The 18,500-nt window shown below is 39.0% G+C and overlaps 1 protein-coding gene across 3 annotated transcripts in view; it reads left to right on the top strand.

Annotated features, from left to right (window-relative positions):
* Positions 1-546: 546 nt before the first annotated feature.
* The window catches only part of LOC126184762 (ankyrin repeat domain-containing protein 16-like), a 107,148-nt gene continuing 89,194 nt past the window's right edge, over positions 547-18,500 (top strand). The window contains exons 1-3 of one of the 3 annotated variants that reach the window (XM_049927311.1): positions 547-658; positions 3,433-3,622; positions 3,712-3,839. In XM_049927311.1, the coding sequence (XP_049783268.1) occupies positions 3,450-3,622; positions 3,712-3,839 (301 nt within the window). In that variant the 5' untranslated portion in view covers positions 547-658; positions 3,433-3,449. The other 2 variants (XM_049927310.1, XM_049927312.1) reach the window with 2 other exon arrangements.

Raw genomic sequence — 18,500 nt, 5'->3', positions numbered from 1 at the left:
ATACATCCCTAACTGTGTGCTTTGCAGATCGTGTGGTGACACTGAAAACTGTTTCCGCACAATCTTCTACGTTAGTGGTTGAACTCAGCTGTTTCTGTTCCTGTGCTGTTGCCTGCCACGTTGTTTCCTGCAGTGGTTGGTGTTTACTTTCCTGCTGTGGACGGCTCAAGCGTCTCGCCTCGTATGGTTTTCAGGACTGAAGAATGTCTATGTCCGCTTGACTTTCCACCTCAATCTCGGATCCATTCTGTAATGCTGGAACTTTATCGTGCTTCTGTTTCCGTGGTATCTGTGCCGATTTTCTTTTCTCTTTTTTTTTTCAGGGTCTTTTTCCGAGCTCGTACAGCCTTTTTCTAATGGCCAGTTGTTAATGTTCTGATTTTGATGAGAACAAGAAAGACTTTCATTTTACATTTCTCTTTCGTTTTCTTGCCCTTGAATTGAAATCTCATGGACTCTGTAGCAGTTTTCCTGAACAATGGTGAATTGTTCAAGGGTGGGGATTCCTCTTCAATTAAACTAGGAAAGTGGTCAGTGGAACTAGACTCTAGCGACAGCTAAACACGGGAAGTGACGTAGTTCACAGAAGTTACCGCATCCAGTTGAAGCATGGAGGCGGGTTTCATGGTTGCTAGAGTCTAGTGTCAGTGGATTGCTTGTGAGTATGCTTTGTGTTGCCCGTTGCAGTACTTGAAGGAATCAATTGTTGTGCTTGCGATCTTGTTTGCTGTTGCAGATTATTTCGTAGAATAAACACATGCTGTGGGCAGTTTTCTCGAAGATCTGGTTCATTACACACACACACACACACACACACACACACACACACACACACACGGGGGTTGTCTTGATAGTTTCCTGTCTCTGTCCGTGTTATGTTGGCGGCACTGCACTCTGCAGGTCTGTGTTTGACAACAATTGTATTAATTTTTATGTAGGAAGCACGCGGAAAAAAAAATTTGCGGTTAATAGTGAATTTTTCTTAGAATACTAAAGTATACCGTATGAGTTAAAGCTAGGACGTGAACTCAAGTACATGTAAGTAGAGAAACAAGATTTTAATTTTGAAAAAGTGTAAAATTAAGTGTACAAATCCTACTATACTGTAGACGAATTTATGTTAGAAACTGTAGTGGTATGTGTTTTATAAGAGGGAGATGTAATTTTCTAGCATGAGTACTGACAAAGAGTAAATAAAGCCCTATTATTTGATACCGGTAATCTGTAAGAGTCCAGTATGTAGTCATGAATTCAAACAAATCGTCGAAGACGTAGTATGTTACTGCATTCGTTCTCCTGTAAGCTACTGGTAAGTAACTGATTTTGTATGAAATAACTAACACGTAGCAGTGGTGATTAAAATACTCTTCAAAGTTTTGTAATTCTGAGTCTGTTATGTGATTTGAACGAATAATTGTGTTAACTGAAGCCCGTAGTACCACTCGGCCAATTTACGACTCTTTTATCTGTCAGTCTGACCTAGGTCTCGGGCCTACAGATTAGTATATCACAAATAATGTTTTGTAGTCATAATTGTTGACTACAATTGACTTGTCACCTTTCATTGTAGACACAGCCAACATCCATTAATAGTAGGTTCAGTTGGCCTCAGAGGCTCAAAAAAACAGTGTTATCTGAATCCTATGATTTGGAGTTGTAGCTGGAGCTGAAATCTATGATTTTCTCCGTAAAGATGATGATTTACTACAGTAAAGGGCAGACACACAGTTCCAATAAAAATTTTAGAGAGCTGGGAAGAACCAAGAGAGGCAACTGTCTGAATGTATTGCAGGGCAACATGTGATTGTTGACAAAACAGAAAGTTGCAGGAAAGATAACAAAAATTGGGTTGTCACAAAGACTTTTTTTTTTTCCTTAGGTCAATCATGTAATTCTGACTAAGTCACCTTTTATTAATGGGAGCAGCTCCTATGACTGGCTCAGTTGTCCTGATTAATGTAAGTCATATTGCCTTGAAATAACTTGTCAGATTAGGGGGTAATAGAAAGGAGGGAAGTAAAATGTGTGAGCAATATACTGAATGACAAATAGATTTTGAGACAAAGTAATGGGCAAAAGGTTTGTGCTAGATCCAGGAAACAATTCTTTGAATACGTTATAGGTCTTGCACTCTAGAGTAAGATGAAGCTGGAGACTCAGAAACTGTTAAAGTGACAAGCTGTTGCAAGAGCCAATATTCAACCTCTGGTTGCTCTAGAAGCCACTTGTTTGTTTTCTGACATTGTTGCTCATGGAAATAATTAATTGTGCCATTGTTAGTAATCCATATCAAATTTAAATTTCACTTATAATGTGCATATGAAAATGCATGATGGACAGGATTTCATGTTAAACATTAATTTCTCTTTAACCAGATGAGGTGCCCAACAGGTTAAGACACTGGACTAACATTAAAGAAAAAAGGCAATTTGCGTGTATGATATGGGACAAGTCAGCATGCATTTTTTGTTATATTGTTCAATTTTATTTGTTTCATGACAGTTTTTTCAATATTACAAGAAGATAATAGACATTACATTGTACTTTCACTTGTTCATACTTGAAGGAAACACACGACAATCAGGCGTAAGTGATCAATTATTAGGCTAAGAAATTTCTTAACGTTGATTACCTTTTTTAAAAAAAATCATTTACTGTGTAAAATTTCTCTCCAAAAAAAATTTTTTTTTAAATTTATATGTGAAAACTCTTTTTTTTTTTTTTTCCCCCTCCCATCTGGTAGGTTGTTATACATACGTATCCCAACATGTAGGACCCGTTTTTGGTAACAAGTTGTTCTGGGCTGAAATGTATGTAGGCTAGGTCTGACTGTTGTCTTGTTTTATAGCTAAAAAAAGGACTGTCTTTGCATAGTATGTAGGTTTTAACAAATGATATAATGCTATAAATGTAAACAGATGATAATGTTATAATGCAAAGTTTCTTGAAATGTTGTCTGTATGTGTCATTATATCTCAGATTGCATATTATACTCATTGCCTTTTTTTCATTTTAAAGATATCTCTGGTGCTATGGTTTCTATGAAAAATAAGTGAAAAGTTTTCTTCCTTATCCTTCCCCAACCTAAGCTTGCGCTATTCCATCTGTAGTGACCAAGTCGGAAAGCTAGAGGCCTTTCATGTGTTATACAAATGAAAGCGTACACTTCCATTTTCAGATTAACTTTTGGAGTGGTGACAAGTTCAATTTCAGTTCACTAATGTGACTTGCTAGAGTCTTTTCTACAATTTTGTTGCTTGGCACAACCCATCTCATAGACTGTTCCACTCAGCAAATTGACTTGATTGCTGCTTTATTACTAAAAATTAAAATTAAACAACTTTGCTCACTTTTAGCATACCTCATAACTTAAGTACATCACTAAGACTTACCCACTTTTAGTAATGTGAGTAATTTTTCCCCCTTTTTCAGGACCTTTTTTTATTAAAATGGAGAACCAGTTATGGACAAAAGTATTTCATGCTGTTAGTGGAAGAAACAAAAATGAATTAAAAGAAATTTTTAGTAACTGTAAAGTGACTGACAAGATGTGTACTGATGTAAAATCTGGAGATACAGCCTTTCACTTGATCTGCAAATTGGGAGACTTGGAGATTCTAAGGTGATGTAACAAATACCTGAATGTTATGTTGTAATTCTGTTTCTAAATGGTGTAATAATGGTTTATTTAATTATTTTGTTATATTATAGATTCTTAGTAGAGGTGTGTGTAGACTCACTAGAGGATCTGGAGGCCATGAATTTTGACCGAAGAACATGTTTACATGAGGCAGTAACAGCTTGCAATGTCAGTGTGGTGAAATATCTTCTGGAAAAAGGTACATTTATGAGAAAATGTAATAATAGAGAAATTATAATAATTGTAATAAAATGTATTTCACAACACAGTTTATATTTCATGGTATTGCTGGTTTCATTTTCAGTAGCATCATCTGTTAGTCATATTCCTGGTCAGTCAGTCAACATTACTGTTGATTTTTGTTTATGTTCCATGACAACCAGTAATTCCAAGAAAAATAGATTGTGAGAGACAGAATAAACAATTGTTATATACCCTTACTGCTAGTCAATGTTTAATAATATAACTATAATAACTATATTGTAATATGAAAATAATAAGGGGTTGCAGAACTGAAACTAGCAATAAAATAAACGTCAAAATTGAGGATTGCCTAGTAAATGGAGTGAGGGAATTGTTACAATAAAATCAAAATAAGCATGATGGACGAAGTAAGGAGGGCATAAGAATCATACAAACACAGGCAAAGGGAAAAAATTCATTACGAGGAGAAGTCTATCAGTATCAACATAGGCCTTAAGTTGAAGAAGACATACCTGGAGTACAACATTGTATGGAAGTGAATTATAGACTTTGGGAAAACTGGAAAAGAAGAGAAATGAAACATTTTTGATGTGATGTTACAGTATGATACTGAAAATTAAGTGGAATAATAGCATAAGAAATGAGGAAGTTCCCTCCAAGATTGGCAAGGAAAGGAATATGTGCAGAACACTTACTAGAAGGAGGGATAGGATGATAGAACATGTGTTGAGGCATCAGGAAATAACCTCAATGCTACTGGCAGGATCCATATAGGGCAAAAATCGTATTATTATTGTATATCTTATGTTCTGAAGTGCTGACAAGCTTAAGAGTCTTTCTTGCCTATACCCGTTGTTGGCCTCTGAAAGTGTTGGTGCAAGGTTATGAAATGTTTTATGAGACTTTGCAATCTGTCCGTTGTGTAGCTATCTCTTGGGTGATAGCAAGGACAACTGAAACTGGAACTATCATAATTATTTTCTCCTATTTTGGGACTTGGGTACAGTAGCCTTTTCCGTAATTAAACAGCAACATTTTTTATGATTGATGATCTGACCATGCAACATTAGCCAATATTGTCCTTTGCAGCACCGATGAAAATGAGAGGAAACTGTAGCAATTATATTCCATGAAGACATGCAGCTCTACTCCCTCCTTTAGGCCTCTTGGGTAAAATATTGTGAAGGTGAAATAGTTCCACCATTCAGATCTCCACAAGGGTCCATAATATATTATTTATAACAGAAGAAGTTGCAGAAAGGAAGGAGATTAAAGGGAAGAGACCTGAATAAGTTAGAACAACCAGAAATTGTTCAAAGTTAGTATTAGACAACTACGAACTGAAACTGTGGGAAAAAACAAATAGGAGATGAAGTACTGATGGGCTCAGAGGATAAAATAGAAAAACCATAATGCCCACAAGGAATGTGGTGTTACTGGGATATTAAACTCAGTTGAGGAAAGGGAAAAAATATAAAAAATGCAGAAAATGATACAGACCGGAGAGAATACAACTGCCCAAAATGAGAGAGAGTGTGGAAAGTGTCAAAGTAGGAATGCATAGAGAAGAAATGCAAAGCTGTGAAATCGTGCATGACATGATGCCAATTAAAGAAAAGTTAAAGAAACCTTTGCAGAAGAGAGAAGCAGTTGTATGAACATAGAGCTCAGATGAGAGGTCATTACTAAGCATGAGAGAGAAGGCTGAAAGTTGAAAGAAATATATAGAAGGGCCATATAAAGGTAAGAAATTTGAAGACAATGTAAGGGCAAGGGAAGAAAAAGATGAATGCATGATGTGCTGCTGCAAGAAGAATTTGACCAAACACTAAAAGATACAAGTTGAAAAAAGGCACCTGGAGTAGACAATATTTCGTCAGAAGATTTAAGATCTATGGGAGAAACAGTCATGACAGAAATGTTACATTTACTATGTAGACTATGTTAAAGGATGAAGTACTCCCAGAGGAATTTAAAAATACCAATAACAAAGAAGGCAGGTGCTAAGATGTATGAGTACTACCGAACCATCTGTTTTGTCTTAGAAATTAGTCAGAAGAAAGAGAAACCTAAATTTGCAGATTTAGAGAAAGCTTTTGACACTATTGACTGGAATACACTTTTTGAAATTTGGACATAATCCAGGATAAAATGCAGGGAGCAATAGACTATCTACAACATGTACTAAAACCAGACTGCAGTTGTAAGTATCAAAAGACATAAAGGAAGGCAGCTGCTAAGAAGGGAGTGAGATAGGGTTATACCCTATCACCCATGTTGTGCAATTTGTACATTGAGTGTCAAAGGCAACTGAAGGAAAATTTGAAAAGGAATTAAAGGTTAGTGAGAAGAAATAAATCATTAAGGTTTTCCATTGACGTTATAAATCTATAAGAGATGGAAAGGTCATGGAAGATCATTTGAAGAGAATGGGCAGTGCCTTGAAAAGAGGTCATAAGGTGAACGCCAATAAAAACAAAACAACAATGTAGTTAAATTATGTTATGTGATACTGGTGGAACTAGATTAGGAAATAAGGCATTAAAAATAGTACAGGAGTTTTCTTAGGAAGCAAAGCTTTGATAGAAAAGAAAGATTGGTCAACGTTAAATATAAATTTAAGTGTTATGAAGTCTTCTCTAAAAGTAATTGTTGGAAGTGAAGTGGAACTGTAATGTGAACATTAAGCAGTACAAATAAGAAGTGAATAGAGTTTGAAACGTTGTGTTACAGAGAAATTCTGAATATTAGATAAATAGATTGGGTATCTAATGAAACGCTGAATTAAACGGGGGAGGAAAAATCCAACTTGACCCAAAAAAATAAGGGCTCAGTTGATACGGCACATTGTGAGATATCAGAGAGTAGTTCATTTGATAATGCAAGAGAGGGGGGGGGGGGAGAGAGAGAGAGAGAGAGAGAGAGAGAGAGAGAGAGAGAGAGAGAGAGAGTGGGGGGGGGGGGGTCAAAGGGTCCTTTCTGTATCATAACACTTGACATGTGAACTGTCTTATTTTGCAAACAATGGCTGGTTCTGGGAACTACTAGGTGCAAAGAACATATAGCAAATCGGAAACATTATCTCAAAGTACAAAGAATATATATCATAATAACTTTATTATTTTGGAATAAGTTTTAAAGGATTGTGCAGATATTTGTTTGAGTTGCTGAATACATATGTTGGAATAAATATTTCAGGAGGTATACAAATCCGTTTCTGTCAAGTTTATATAGGTTGAATTTCATGCTTGTCTAAATAATCAGGTGACCTGTTGCAGGCTTTAAGTACAATACAATAATTATGTTGCCAACAGTGGTAAAACTATACATAAAATGCAGTGTTTCCTTGGGTTCAGAGTTAGGGATGAAAGGATGGAGGCAGAGAGAGGGGGAAAGAGAGAATGGCGGTGGGGGGGGGGGGGGGGGGGGAGATGGGGATCAGATACAGGGTGAAAGGAGTGATTTGAGGAGAGCAACCTTTTCAGAGCAGGGGGTTCTTAAGATTATATCTGTTACATGTGATGACGAAGTCAAGGTTGGAGTAATATGTTGGGTAATGCTTTAAAATATGCAGATAGATATATAGTTCGTAGTGTTAATTGATGTATGTGGCCTCATTTACAGATATACCAATAGCTTCTATCCCACCTCCTCCCCCCTCCCCCCTTTCCCATCAGCTTGAAACTATATGTATGAGGTCTGTTCAGAAAATTCCAGAACTTTGTCCACAAAATTTTTCTGTGCTTACATTTTATTTATTGTGCATTGTCTCCTTGAAAATAACTCTCCTCCATGATTGCTATATCGCTCCCAACACTGTTTCCACCTCCAGAAGCAGTGTTGGTACATCTCTTGCTGGATCACTAGAAGGGCCATCTGTGAATTTTCTTTTATCTCATCTGTTGCTGCAAATCTTCATCCTTTCAACAGGATTTTCAACTTAAGAAATAAAAAAAAAAGTCCTGTGATTCTCTTAAGGAACATATTGTTTTCATTTGCGTGATCCAAAAACTCTTCACAGATAGTGAGGCAAAGGTCCTGTCTTGAATCAAGAGTCCTGGGACAAACTTCGCAACATCTTGATGCATTCCTAGATGTTGTGTTAGGATTTCATGACATGATCCAGCTGAAGTGTTACATTCTTCTGCAATCTTTCGGACAGTCAGTCTTCAATTGGAATGCACAGTTTCATTATGTTCCTGACAGTGTCGTTGGTAGGCGTCGAAGGTCATATCAAATACGGGTGAACCATGTGAAGTGTTTAGTGTATCCTTAGGAAGGCATCTGGCCCATGCAGTATCCCCTTAAGATTATATGTTGACTATGCTACAAATATAGCACCATTCTTATCCATCATCTGTTAGAGATCATTGGAACAGCGGAAAGTTCCACGGGACTGGAAGAAGGCCCAGGTCATAGCAATCTACAAAAAGGATAGAAAATCGTATGCACATAATTACTGGCCAATTTCACTGACATTGCTTTGTTGTAGAATCATGGAACATATTATGTGTTCAGACATAATGACCTTTGTAGACTCTGAGAAGCTCATCTGCATAAACCAGCACGGTTTTAGGAAGCAGCAGTCATGCGAGACACAGCTGGACCTATTTGTGCATGATATACAACAGGCTCTGGATACCGGCTCCCAGGTTGATGCCATATTTCTCGACTTACGAACGGCGTTCGACTCAGTTCTGCACTGTCGCTTGCTCCAAAAAGTGCGCACTTATGGTCTACCCGATGACATGTGGTTGGATAGAAAGTTTTCTAACAGAAAGAGAGCAGTATGTCTTCCTGAGTGGGGTGACTGCAACAGAAACAAGCGTAACTTCAGGTGTGCTCCAGGGCAGCTTTTTACAATTTACATCAATGATCTGGTTGATGGTATTGACAGTGGCATTAGACTGTTTGCCGATGATGCTGTAGTCTACAGGAAAGTAGTATCACACGAAAGTTGTGAACAAATCAATGAAGATTTGCAGAAAATAAATGTGTGGTGTAACAGGGTGTCTACGACCCGGGAGATTTGGGAAAAACCCGGGAATTTTTTCATATGGGAGAAAACCGGGAAAAACCCGGGAATTTTTTTGAATTCCAGGAATTTTTCATTGTTTTTGTTCTCAGATAAATTTTTGTAGTTTTGACTGGTAATAACCAATACTCTAACAAAGGATATTACTGTATCCTGCTACTGCAGAATAATACTGCAGCCATAAAACGTGAACGAGAGAAAAAACTAAAATAAAACTTAAATTGCAAAAGAAATGTGTCATATACAGCAACAAAATACAGTGCTCATACAAGCGTCTGCCAACAGCAAAATGTGTCAAAAGCTTTAGGAAGACTATGCAATGCTACGTAACAACAAATTGCCTCCGATGAGCATGACATCACAACTGTTAACATTAGATTTGTTTTAGCAGCTACGAGTGGGATCATGCGCATGCGCAGTTGAGTAGTATCTTCTTCCGCTTCTGCCTACAAAAACGTGGCTGTTGGCTGTGTAAGCATCTTCTTTGTGTATCCAAGAAAATGAAATTTTGACAGAAAATTTTTGGCCAGATCGCTATACTAGCAAGGGCCAGTTGTACAGTCTCCAGCTAGCAGCAGGTCTATTCTGGTAGTAGCGCGGAAAACGCATTGTACGAACACATAACAATGCCTAACCGGAGAATAATTGCGGGATAACTAAACTGATGATTCTGGCAGAGTTAGTGAAGTTAACCGGTGAATAACCTTTGACATTGTCAGGAATAGATGTAGAATTAGTGATGACAACATTGTTTGTTAGAACGAGGAAGGAGAAGAAATGGGAACATCACAAAAATCCTGGAAGAATAAGACGATTCCAAATTTCTATAAAAATTTTGCACTACTACTTTACGATTTCATGCTTGAGAAACCGGAGCGTATGAATGAAGTGTAAAACTATTTCCTAACATAAAGGTTTTTGCTTGTAGTAGTCCTAATAGGCATTTGATATTGGTACTTCGTGAATTATATTCTGCCGTGTTATAAAAATGACCATTTCTGCCAAAACAGTCTCGATTATTTGGCATGTGTTACAATTGCTGCAGTATTATAAAGGCCTATTTTGTTTTATCTCGCAGACAGTGACAAAATATAGGTAATCGGGTCGAGAAACCACACCAGGCTTGGGCCTGTTCGTGCTTACAGCTTTTTCAGTATTAGACAACGACATTTCGATTTTTCAAGTAGCAAAACGTTTGACGAACTTTGATGAGGTAACAGATCCTTTCGCAGAAAGGAAAGCATGCCATGTAAGGCTGTAGCAAGATTAGAGATAAAAAAATTCTAGGAGCTAAGGATTGAAGAAATGTGTACTGTCTTGCTTGTCTCTTCTCTTTACTGGCTTTATGTATCCTATACTTAATTTTATGTCACACAAAGCAGCAAGTTGTTAGCTAATAGGGAATAAAGAGTGCAAATTTTCTGAAGAGCTTTAAAAAAAAAAAAAAAAAAAAAATAGGAAAAAAGAGGGGCAAGATGTCCAACCAGCCGACTGGAAGCAGGAGAGGCACCATAGGACATTTTAATTTCCGCTGTCCTGATGGCATCCAGTACAAAATATGCACGTTTCAATTCCACAGACCGAAATACAGTGACGTGCGATAGAAGAATGCTGTGTGAAGAGGTGTGGCACTTCACTTTGGCACACTTAAGATCAGATAACATGCTTTACAATTCCTTGGACACGTATGTTGTATGTATCAGAGACTTCAGAAAGATGTGCGCTGCAAAATGAACGTATTTTTGAAAATTCGATTTTTAAAATTTTTGACGTCCTATCTCAAACGCTCGAGGGACGCCACTATCTACTATTGCCCCAGTTCGGAAATATCGTAGATACGGGTCTGATGCTCAGAGCAGTCTGAGTTAAAATAGGGAAGCGAGTAGTCTCCATGTGACCTGTGTTTACATTTAGTGATTTTGCTGTTTCCTCTTTGTCTACTGCACTCACGTCAAATGAAAACAAAATTGATTTCTTTGGCCGGGAACTATCATGTGAATTAAAATACATTCACATAATTATGGAAGGCTAAAATACATTATTAGTTTCAGATTTTATTTCTACCTGTCTGACAGTCAAGCGTTAATTGCCATGCAGAACAATGAAGTTATTTTCATCGGTTTGCTGAAGAAATTTTCTTATATTAATCTTTTCCGCTGAGGCAGTCAATATATTTGAAACAAAGGGTTTAATTTCAAACTATTGGCTAGTTTCAAGTGTTCGGTGCATTTCAAGTGTACGTTTTCATCTTCTAGCACGTATGGCATTATGCCATAACAAAGTACCAGACATGAGAAAACAAAGTACTGGTATCCGAGGAAATGTACATCCTGAAACCACATTGGAAAGCTTAATATCAGGTTGATGCGTACTTCACTGGGAATCTGGGACTCATTTAAAAATCAGCTCTTTGATGACGAGTCACTTAGAAGAATTTATAGCCCAGAAGATTGTCGTCATTCAAAAAATTTACTGGCATATTTGTGTGATATATCTTAAAATGTAATACGTGCATAAAAGACCAATATTATATGTCAAAGTTTTGTTTTTCTTTTAGTAACATTATATATATTAATTTAATCCATTAACTTTTCCTATTCGTGTGTTTGTGCTACTGAACAGTGATGTTGCTATTGGCTGACTACACCACGTGTCCGAAGCTCTGAATATCCGCTGTCATTGGCTGGCAAGATCACATGACATGAGCTATGACTGGTTTACAAATACACATCGCAATCTTGATGTCAGTGCTTCGGAAATTAACATGCAGTGTTTGGTGGAATTTGAATTTATACTTTCGTAATACGAAAGTATGCAGCGTACATGTTACTGCACATCAAACATCTTTCCAAAAGGTGTTTCGTTTTCTAAAGTGCCAGTAAATTCTACGCCCGTGTATAAAACCATAACCATTCAAGGGATTGATAAGTTGTACTGTTCCGAGAGAAAAAATACTGTCAATTAACAGGGAAAAACTATGTTTCCACCTAGGAGAAAGTGTATTTTTAACCGGGAAATCCAGGAGAAATCCGGGAATTTTGTTTCCTTGTCCATGTATACACCCTGTGTAATAACTGGCAATTATCTCTCAGTATTAGTAAGTGTAATCTACTGCATATAACAAGGCGAAAATCCCCATTAATGTAAGAGTACAAAGTAAATGCCCAGCCTTTGGAAGCAGTAACATCCGTCAAGTATCTGGGTGTGACTATTCCAAATGATCTCAAATGGAATGATCAGATGTCACATGTAATGGGCAATGTGAACTCTCGATTGTGGTTTATTGGTAGAATCCCGAAGCGATGCAGTCCTTCAACAAAGGAAATTGCTTACAATACGTTAGTTCGCCCAGTCTTACAGTATTGTCCGTCTGTATGGGACCCTTACCAGTTGGGTCTCATTCAAGAGATTGAGGAGGTCCAAAGAAGAGCAGCAAGATTAATGATTGGTACATTTAGCCATCACAAGAGTATTACAAATCTCATAGAAAGTTTGAAATGGGATACACTTACAGGTGACGATGCACTAAACGGAAGGGGCTGTTCACTAAATTCAGGTGAGCGCCACAATCAGGCCTGCATACGACCGAGGCACACAGGGCCAACACCCGGCATCATGGTGTGGGGAGCGATCTCCTACACTGGCCGTACACCACTGGTGATCGTCGAGGGGACACTGAATAGTGCACGGTACATCCAAACCGTCATCGAACCCATCGTTCTACCATTCCTACCCAGGCAAGGGAACTTGCTGTTCCAACAGGACAATGCACGTCCGCATGTATCCCGTGCCACCCAACGTGCTCTAGAAGGTGTAAGTCAACTACCCTGGCCAGCAAGATCTCCGGATCTGTCCCCCATTGAGTATGTTTGGGACTGGATGAAGCGTCGTCTCACGCGGTCTGCACGTCCAGCACGAACGCTGGTCCAACTGAGGCGCCAGGTGGAAATGGCATGGCAAGCCGTTCCACAGGACTACATCCAGCATCTCTACGATCGTCTCCATGGGAGAATAGCAGCCTCCATTGCTGCGAAAGGTGGATATACACTGTACTAGTGCCGACATTGTGCATGCTCTGTTGCCTGTGTCTATGTGCCTGTGGTTCTGTCAGTGTGATCATGTGATGTATCTGACCCCAGGAATGTGTCAATAAAGTTTCCCCTTCCTGGGACAATGAATTCACGGTGTTCTTATTTCAATTTCCAGGAGTGTATTATACAACATTAATTTATGGTCACAGGGCAATAATTAAATTTAAAATATCAGTATAAATGTATTTAAAGTAATCCCCAATATACCTGTAGTGTATGGTACGATGTCCTGGTATTAATTTTGCGAGAAATTTCTCAATATTTAATGCACATTAGTAATTAACTTACCCACATACGTCAAAATTGTTGACTACTGTTTAATCTTGAGTCTAATTTACAAAAATAGGAATCATGCTCTTTCTCAAACACACCTGAAATATACTTCCAGGAGTGTATTTATATGTAGATGTAGATGAATGATTTGTAACACCGAGTACAGCTTAAGAACCGCTGTAGGCTTCCTGCATCATTTGGGTTTTCTTGAGTTCCGCACAAAATTTAATGCAAATGTGTTGCTGCTCCTCTAACACTGCCATCTCGAAATTTTCAAACTATGCAGCACAATGTTCTACATAATACAGCACTGAACAATAACTAACAGACATACAGCAATGGAACTTCTGGCAGTTACACTTTAAACGCAGGTGTGTGGAGGGACGCCAACCACATTTCGCTCCAACACATCATTGGCGCAAAATTACATATGTTCCAGAATTTTTTGAACAGAACTCGTACATCACCTAACAGCTTAAATTGTGTATCTGTCTGCATATGTTAAAGCATTAACCAAACCACTGCTCCAGTCCTTGCTTAGTCATTACATGTAACAGATATAACCTTAAGAACTCCCTGCTCTGAAAAGTTTGCTCTCCTGCAATCAATCCTTTCACCCTGTCTGTGAATCCCGCCCCCCCCTCTCCGTCTCCCCCCCTCTCCGTCTCCCCCCCTCTCCGTCTCCCCCCCTCTCCGTCTCCCCCCCTCTCCGTCTCCCCCCCTCTCCGTCTCCCCCCCTCTCCGTCTCCCCCCCTCTCCGTCTCCCCCCCTCTCCGTCTCCCCCCCTCTCCGTCTCCCCCCCTCTCCGTCTCCCCCCCTCTCCGTCTCCCCCCCTCTCCGTCTCCCCCCCTCTCCGTCTCCCCCCCTCTCCGTCTCCCCCCCTCTCCGTCTCCCCCCCTCTCCGTCTCCCCCCCTCTCCGTCTCCCCCCCTCTCCGTCTCCCCCCCTCTCCGTCTCCCCCCCTCTCCGTCTCCCCCCCTCTCTGGGTCATTTTTAGTCTGATTAATCAGTTCTTGGCACACTTAGTCGTATCACCTCTGGTCAGTTGATAACACTTTTGGAATGAATTTTGCGGACACTCGATGCATGTTCAGATCTTCAGTTAAAATTGACAGAACTGCATAGAAACTTAAATTAAGTTCATCAGCCGTCTCCCTAATTGTAAGTCTACGATCAGAGCGCACTAAGTCGCAAACTTTCACAACATTTTCATTCGTTTTTGAGGTGGAAGGACGGCCGGACTGTGGTTCATCTTCAAATGATTCGCAACCATTTTTAAATCTGTAGAACCAGACAAAAACATTTGACTGACTCATACAATTATCTCCTAAAGCTGTTTTTAATAGTTCGTACATCTCAGAGGCTAATTTCCCAGTTTTAAAACAAAATTGCACACAAACTCAACTCGTTGCTCCATTTTTATGCCCATTTTCGTGCAGACAGAATCCGGCAACAAGCCCTAACAGACCCGCACTCAACCAGCTGCCACAACGAACTGAATAAAAAAAAAACACAATTTCCTGTCAGAGGGTGTTAAAGGACAAGGCAATGACTCACTCCCCATCTTTGGTGTACCTGCCCACCAAACCACTAAGCAGTAGCAGATCCATTCTTAAAACTTTCCAATCACACCTCGTATGTTAAGTTTTTAGTCTAAAACCTCCCCAGAACCATGTTCTGAAATAGCATTTGATCATTTCATCACTAGAGTGCCGCAAATAATTAGTTTCTGTTTTATGTACAAAACTATGTGAATTAAAAATAATATTTCTATGGGATCGCCAAAAACATTGTCATTGCCACTGATGGCAGTAACACTGAGATCTTTTCATAATTTTCCTACTCACATTTCTCCTCCCCCACGCTTTTTTCTTTTTATATATATAGACACACACAGCTGGCACATCTCGCAATGCTTGACAAACAAGTCTAGTAACATGTTTGCGTATTTCCTACGGTTGTCCCAGAAAAAAACAGTTCGCCTCAGGATATTGGTTTTGGAAATGTAGATATTTGGCCATGCACGTACGTAAGCAATCGGTTCCTGTTATTGCCTGCTGCGCGTATTGACATCGCGAGCTTAAATCATAAACACATAGGCAACTGTGGCTGCGTCATTGTAATACACTGAGCGACAACAGTAGGCGAGTAACCTGTGCAGATGTTATTGCAACTCTGTTAACTGTTCGGATGGAAAGGAGATTTACTATAGCTGAACTATGCAATATGCATTTAATTTATGGCGAGGCAAAAGGTGTTGCGAGGGCAGCTGTACGACTTTATCGAGAACGCTTCCCACAATGATGACTTCCTGCACGATAGACATTTGCTGCTGTGCACCAAAGGTTTGTGTCATTGTAATTATCTACTTGTATGCAATTATTATGCATTTACATCTTAATAAAGTACATTAGTTATCTGCACCTTTGTAGCACCTTTGTAAATTTTCGTCCGTATGCGGAACATATCTTCTGTTCTGAAATGCTTTCCGTTTTTGTTACACCATGACAGAATACAACTGACGAGTATGTATTTAATTTCCTTAGATTGAGAGATACTGTCTCTTTACTGCCACGCGCAGAAGGCAGAGGCCCACAACGCGCCGATCATACATTGGAAGCTGAGGAAAGAAATCTGGACTGCATCCAGGAGGATCCTTCTCAGAGTACTAGAAGCATCGCCCGCCACGTGGGTATATCACACACTGTCGTTCATCGCACTTTGCAAGAGGAGTGTCTGCGGCCTTACCACATTCAACACTTACAAGCATTGGAAGAACAAGATTTCCCTCCACGACATGAATTCTCAGAGTGGTTTTTGTTACACAGTGTGCAGAATGATTTTGTCAACAAAATACTCGTCACAGATGAAGCGTGTTTCACTGGCGACAGAATAACTAATTTCCATAACATGCACACGTGGAGTGTACACAATCCTCGCCACATAGTGGCAACATATTTTCAGCGACGATTTTCAGTAAATGTGTGGGCGGGTATGCTCGATAATTACATCATTGGGCCCTAAGTTTTACCTGCAAGTTTGACTGGTAACTGGTTTCTAGAGGAAACATTGTTACCAACATTGTTAGAAGACATTCCGTTAGGCATACGTCATAACATGTGGTTCCTCCATGATGGTGCTCCACCCCACATTGATCACAGAGTACGCAGATTTTTGGATAGTCTATTTCCAGGATGATGGATCGGGCGTTCTGGTCCACATCAATGGCCAGCACGCAGCCCTGATTTAAATCCACTGGATTTTTACTTTTGAGGCCATATGAAGGAACTTATTTATGCTGAGCCAGTAAATAATGTGGACGAATTGACTCAGAAGATTTTAGATGCTGCCAATACCATAAAGGCCAATGTGTATGTGTGTGAAAGAATGCGACGAAACTGGCCGTAATGAAGCATGTGTAGAAGCAAATGGTGGTCATTGTAGTATTGGTGTAAGAGGAAACGAAGTAATGGGTTTTCTTTTTGTTACGATGTTGTTGTACAGAAGGAAAATAATGTGGATTTAGTATTCGTTATGGCATTGCCATAAAAAGGTGAAACAGTTGATTATAATTAATGCACAACTATCTACTTGGTGATTGATTGAATTTGTACTAATGGAAATACATTGTGTTTGATATTAGCTTGTCATTACTACTATGACCTACATTATCGACTTGTTGAGAAACAGACTGGTTGTACTCAATTCACGTAAATCGAATTACACATTCTTGACAACCCAAAAACCGTTTACATTCCTTTTTTCGGCACCACCTGATTATAACACCATGTCGTTGTACACGTCTAATGATTTCAATCCTCTGGTCAGCTCGTTGCTTTTCTCTGGCCGCCCCGTCATTGTAGGCAATAAACTCGGTACACTGTGTACCGTCTGTTGACTATGTAAACAGAAATGCTTATACTATCTATCCTACAAACATTAGGTTTTAATAATACAAAAAATAAAGTACTCGATACAAGAAAATGTCATTAGATTTTTTTGTCAAGCACACAGAGATGTACCATCTGTATAATTTTGGCGCCTTATACTGTTTACAGCATTATTATTACATACTGATTATTAAAACTTTAAAAGGAGCCAGGTAGGAGATTTCCTTTCTCATGTGGCTCAACCAGATAGAACTGTAACAGATCATTAATGACAGTGTTATGAAAAGGATAGATTTCTATTCACCATTTTGAAGATGTTGAGTTGCAGACAGGCACATCAAAAAGACTGCTAAACAAGTAAGCTTTCGGCCAAAAGTCTTCTTCTGAATTTGACAATACACACAGAAGGTGGCATTTTGGCCGAAAGCTTACTTGTTTAGCAGTGTTTTTGTTGTGTCTGTGTGTGACTCAACATCTCCACTAAACGGTGAGTAGCAATCTATCCTTTTCACACTATTGTCATTATTCTATCCTCGATTTTCCATTGTTTGATTTGGAATGGAACATTTATTCATATATGCAATATTAAATTACACACATGCATACTTTATTGTAAAACAAAATCAAAGTCTGCTCATTTGTTGATGCCCACATGTGACAAGCTATATTACATCCCATTTTTATGATCGCTTAAAAGTTTATTAAAGTTTAGTGAAGTCCAGTAGAGTAATGAAGAGTAAGGAGTAAGTACAAATCGTTAAGTTTAAAAAATAATTTTGATCCCCACTCTTTTATTGCAACAGTTATGTATTAAACTTGCAAAAGTATGTTGCAACATGAAACAAAAGTCAATAAGCTCGCAATAAAATAAAGTAATTGTTCTCAGCCACAAGAAAATTAAAGAATTTGCACAATTGACTCACTGTGCATGCAGGCTGAATACACTCCATTTCCCATATAGTAATATAGGTGTGGTGGTGTTGATGGATAGTTGTACAAACTACAATAATTTTTAGTTCACTTGGCTTAATAAGTATACCAGACCATAGGTGCTGAAGTCTAAGTTACTCTAGCAACACACCCTCGGACAGAGTCAGTCTGCACAACAGTAAGAGCAGTCTGCTACATTATCCCTTATAGTCCATAGATACATGAGCATTGTGTAGAGAAGAGATGGTTGGATCAGAAAATGGTACCGCATGACTCACAGTGAATGAGAGCACGCTGAGGCATAAATTGGCCTGATGCCTGGTTTCATGCAATTGGTCAATCAGAGATCTGGCGGGGTTAAAAGATCCTCCCCCCCCCCTCCCCCCCCCCCCCACAAATCGGTACATAGGAGTGAAACTGGCGAAGCCATTGCAGTAG

This window comes from Schistocerca cancellata, chromosome 4 (assembly GCF_023864275.1).
Source record: "Schistocerca cancellata isolate TAMUIC-IGC-003103 chromosome 4, iqSchCanc2.1, whole genome shotgun sequence".
In the NCBI taxonomy this organism is placed as follows: domain Eukaryota; kingdom Metazoa; phylum Arthropoda; class Insecta; order Orthoptera; family Acrididae; genus Schistocerca; species Schistocerca cancellata.
The sequence above is the reverse complement of the archived record's forward strand: the minus strand, read 5'-3'. Positions and strand labels throughout refer to the sequence as shown.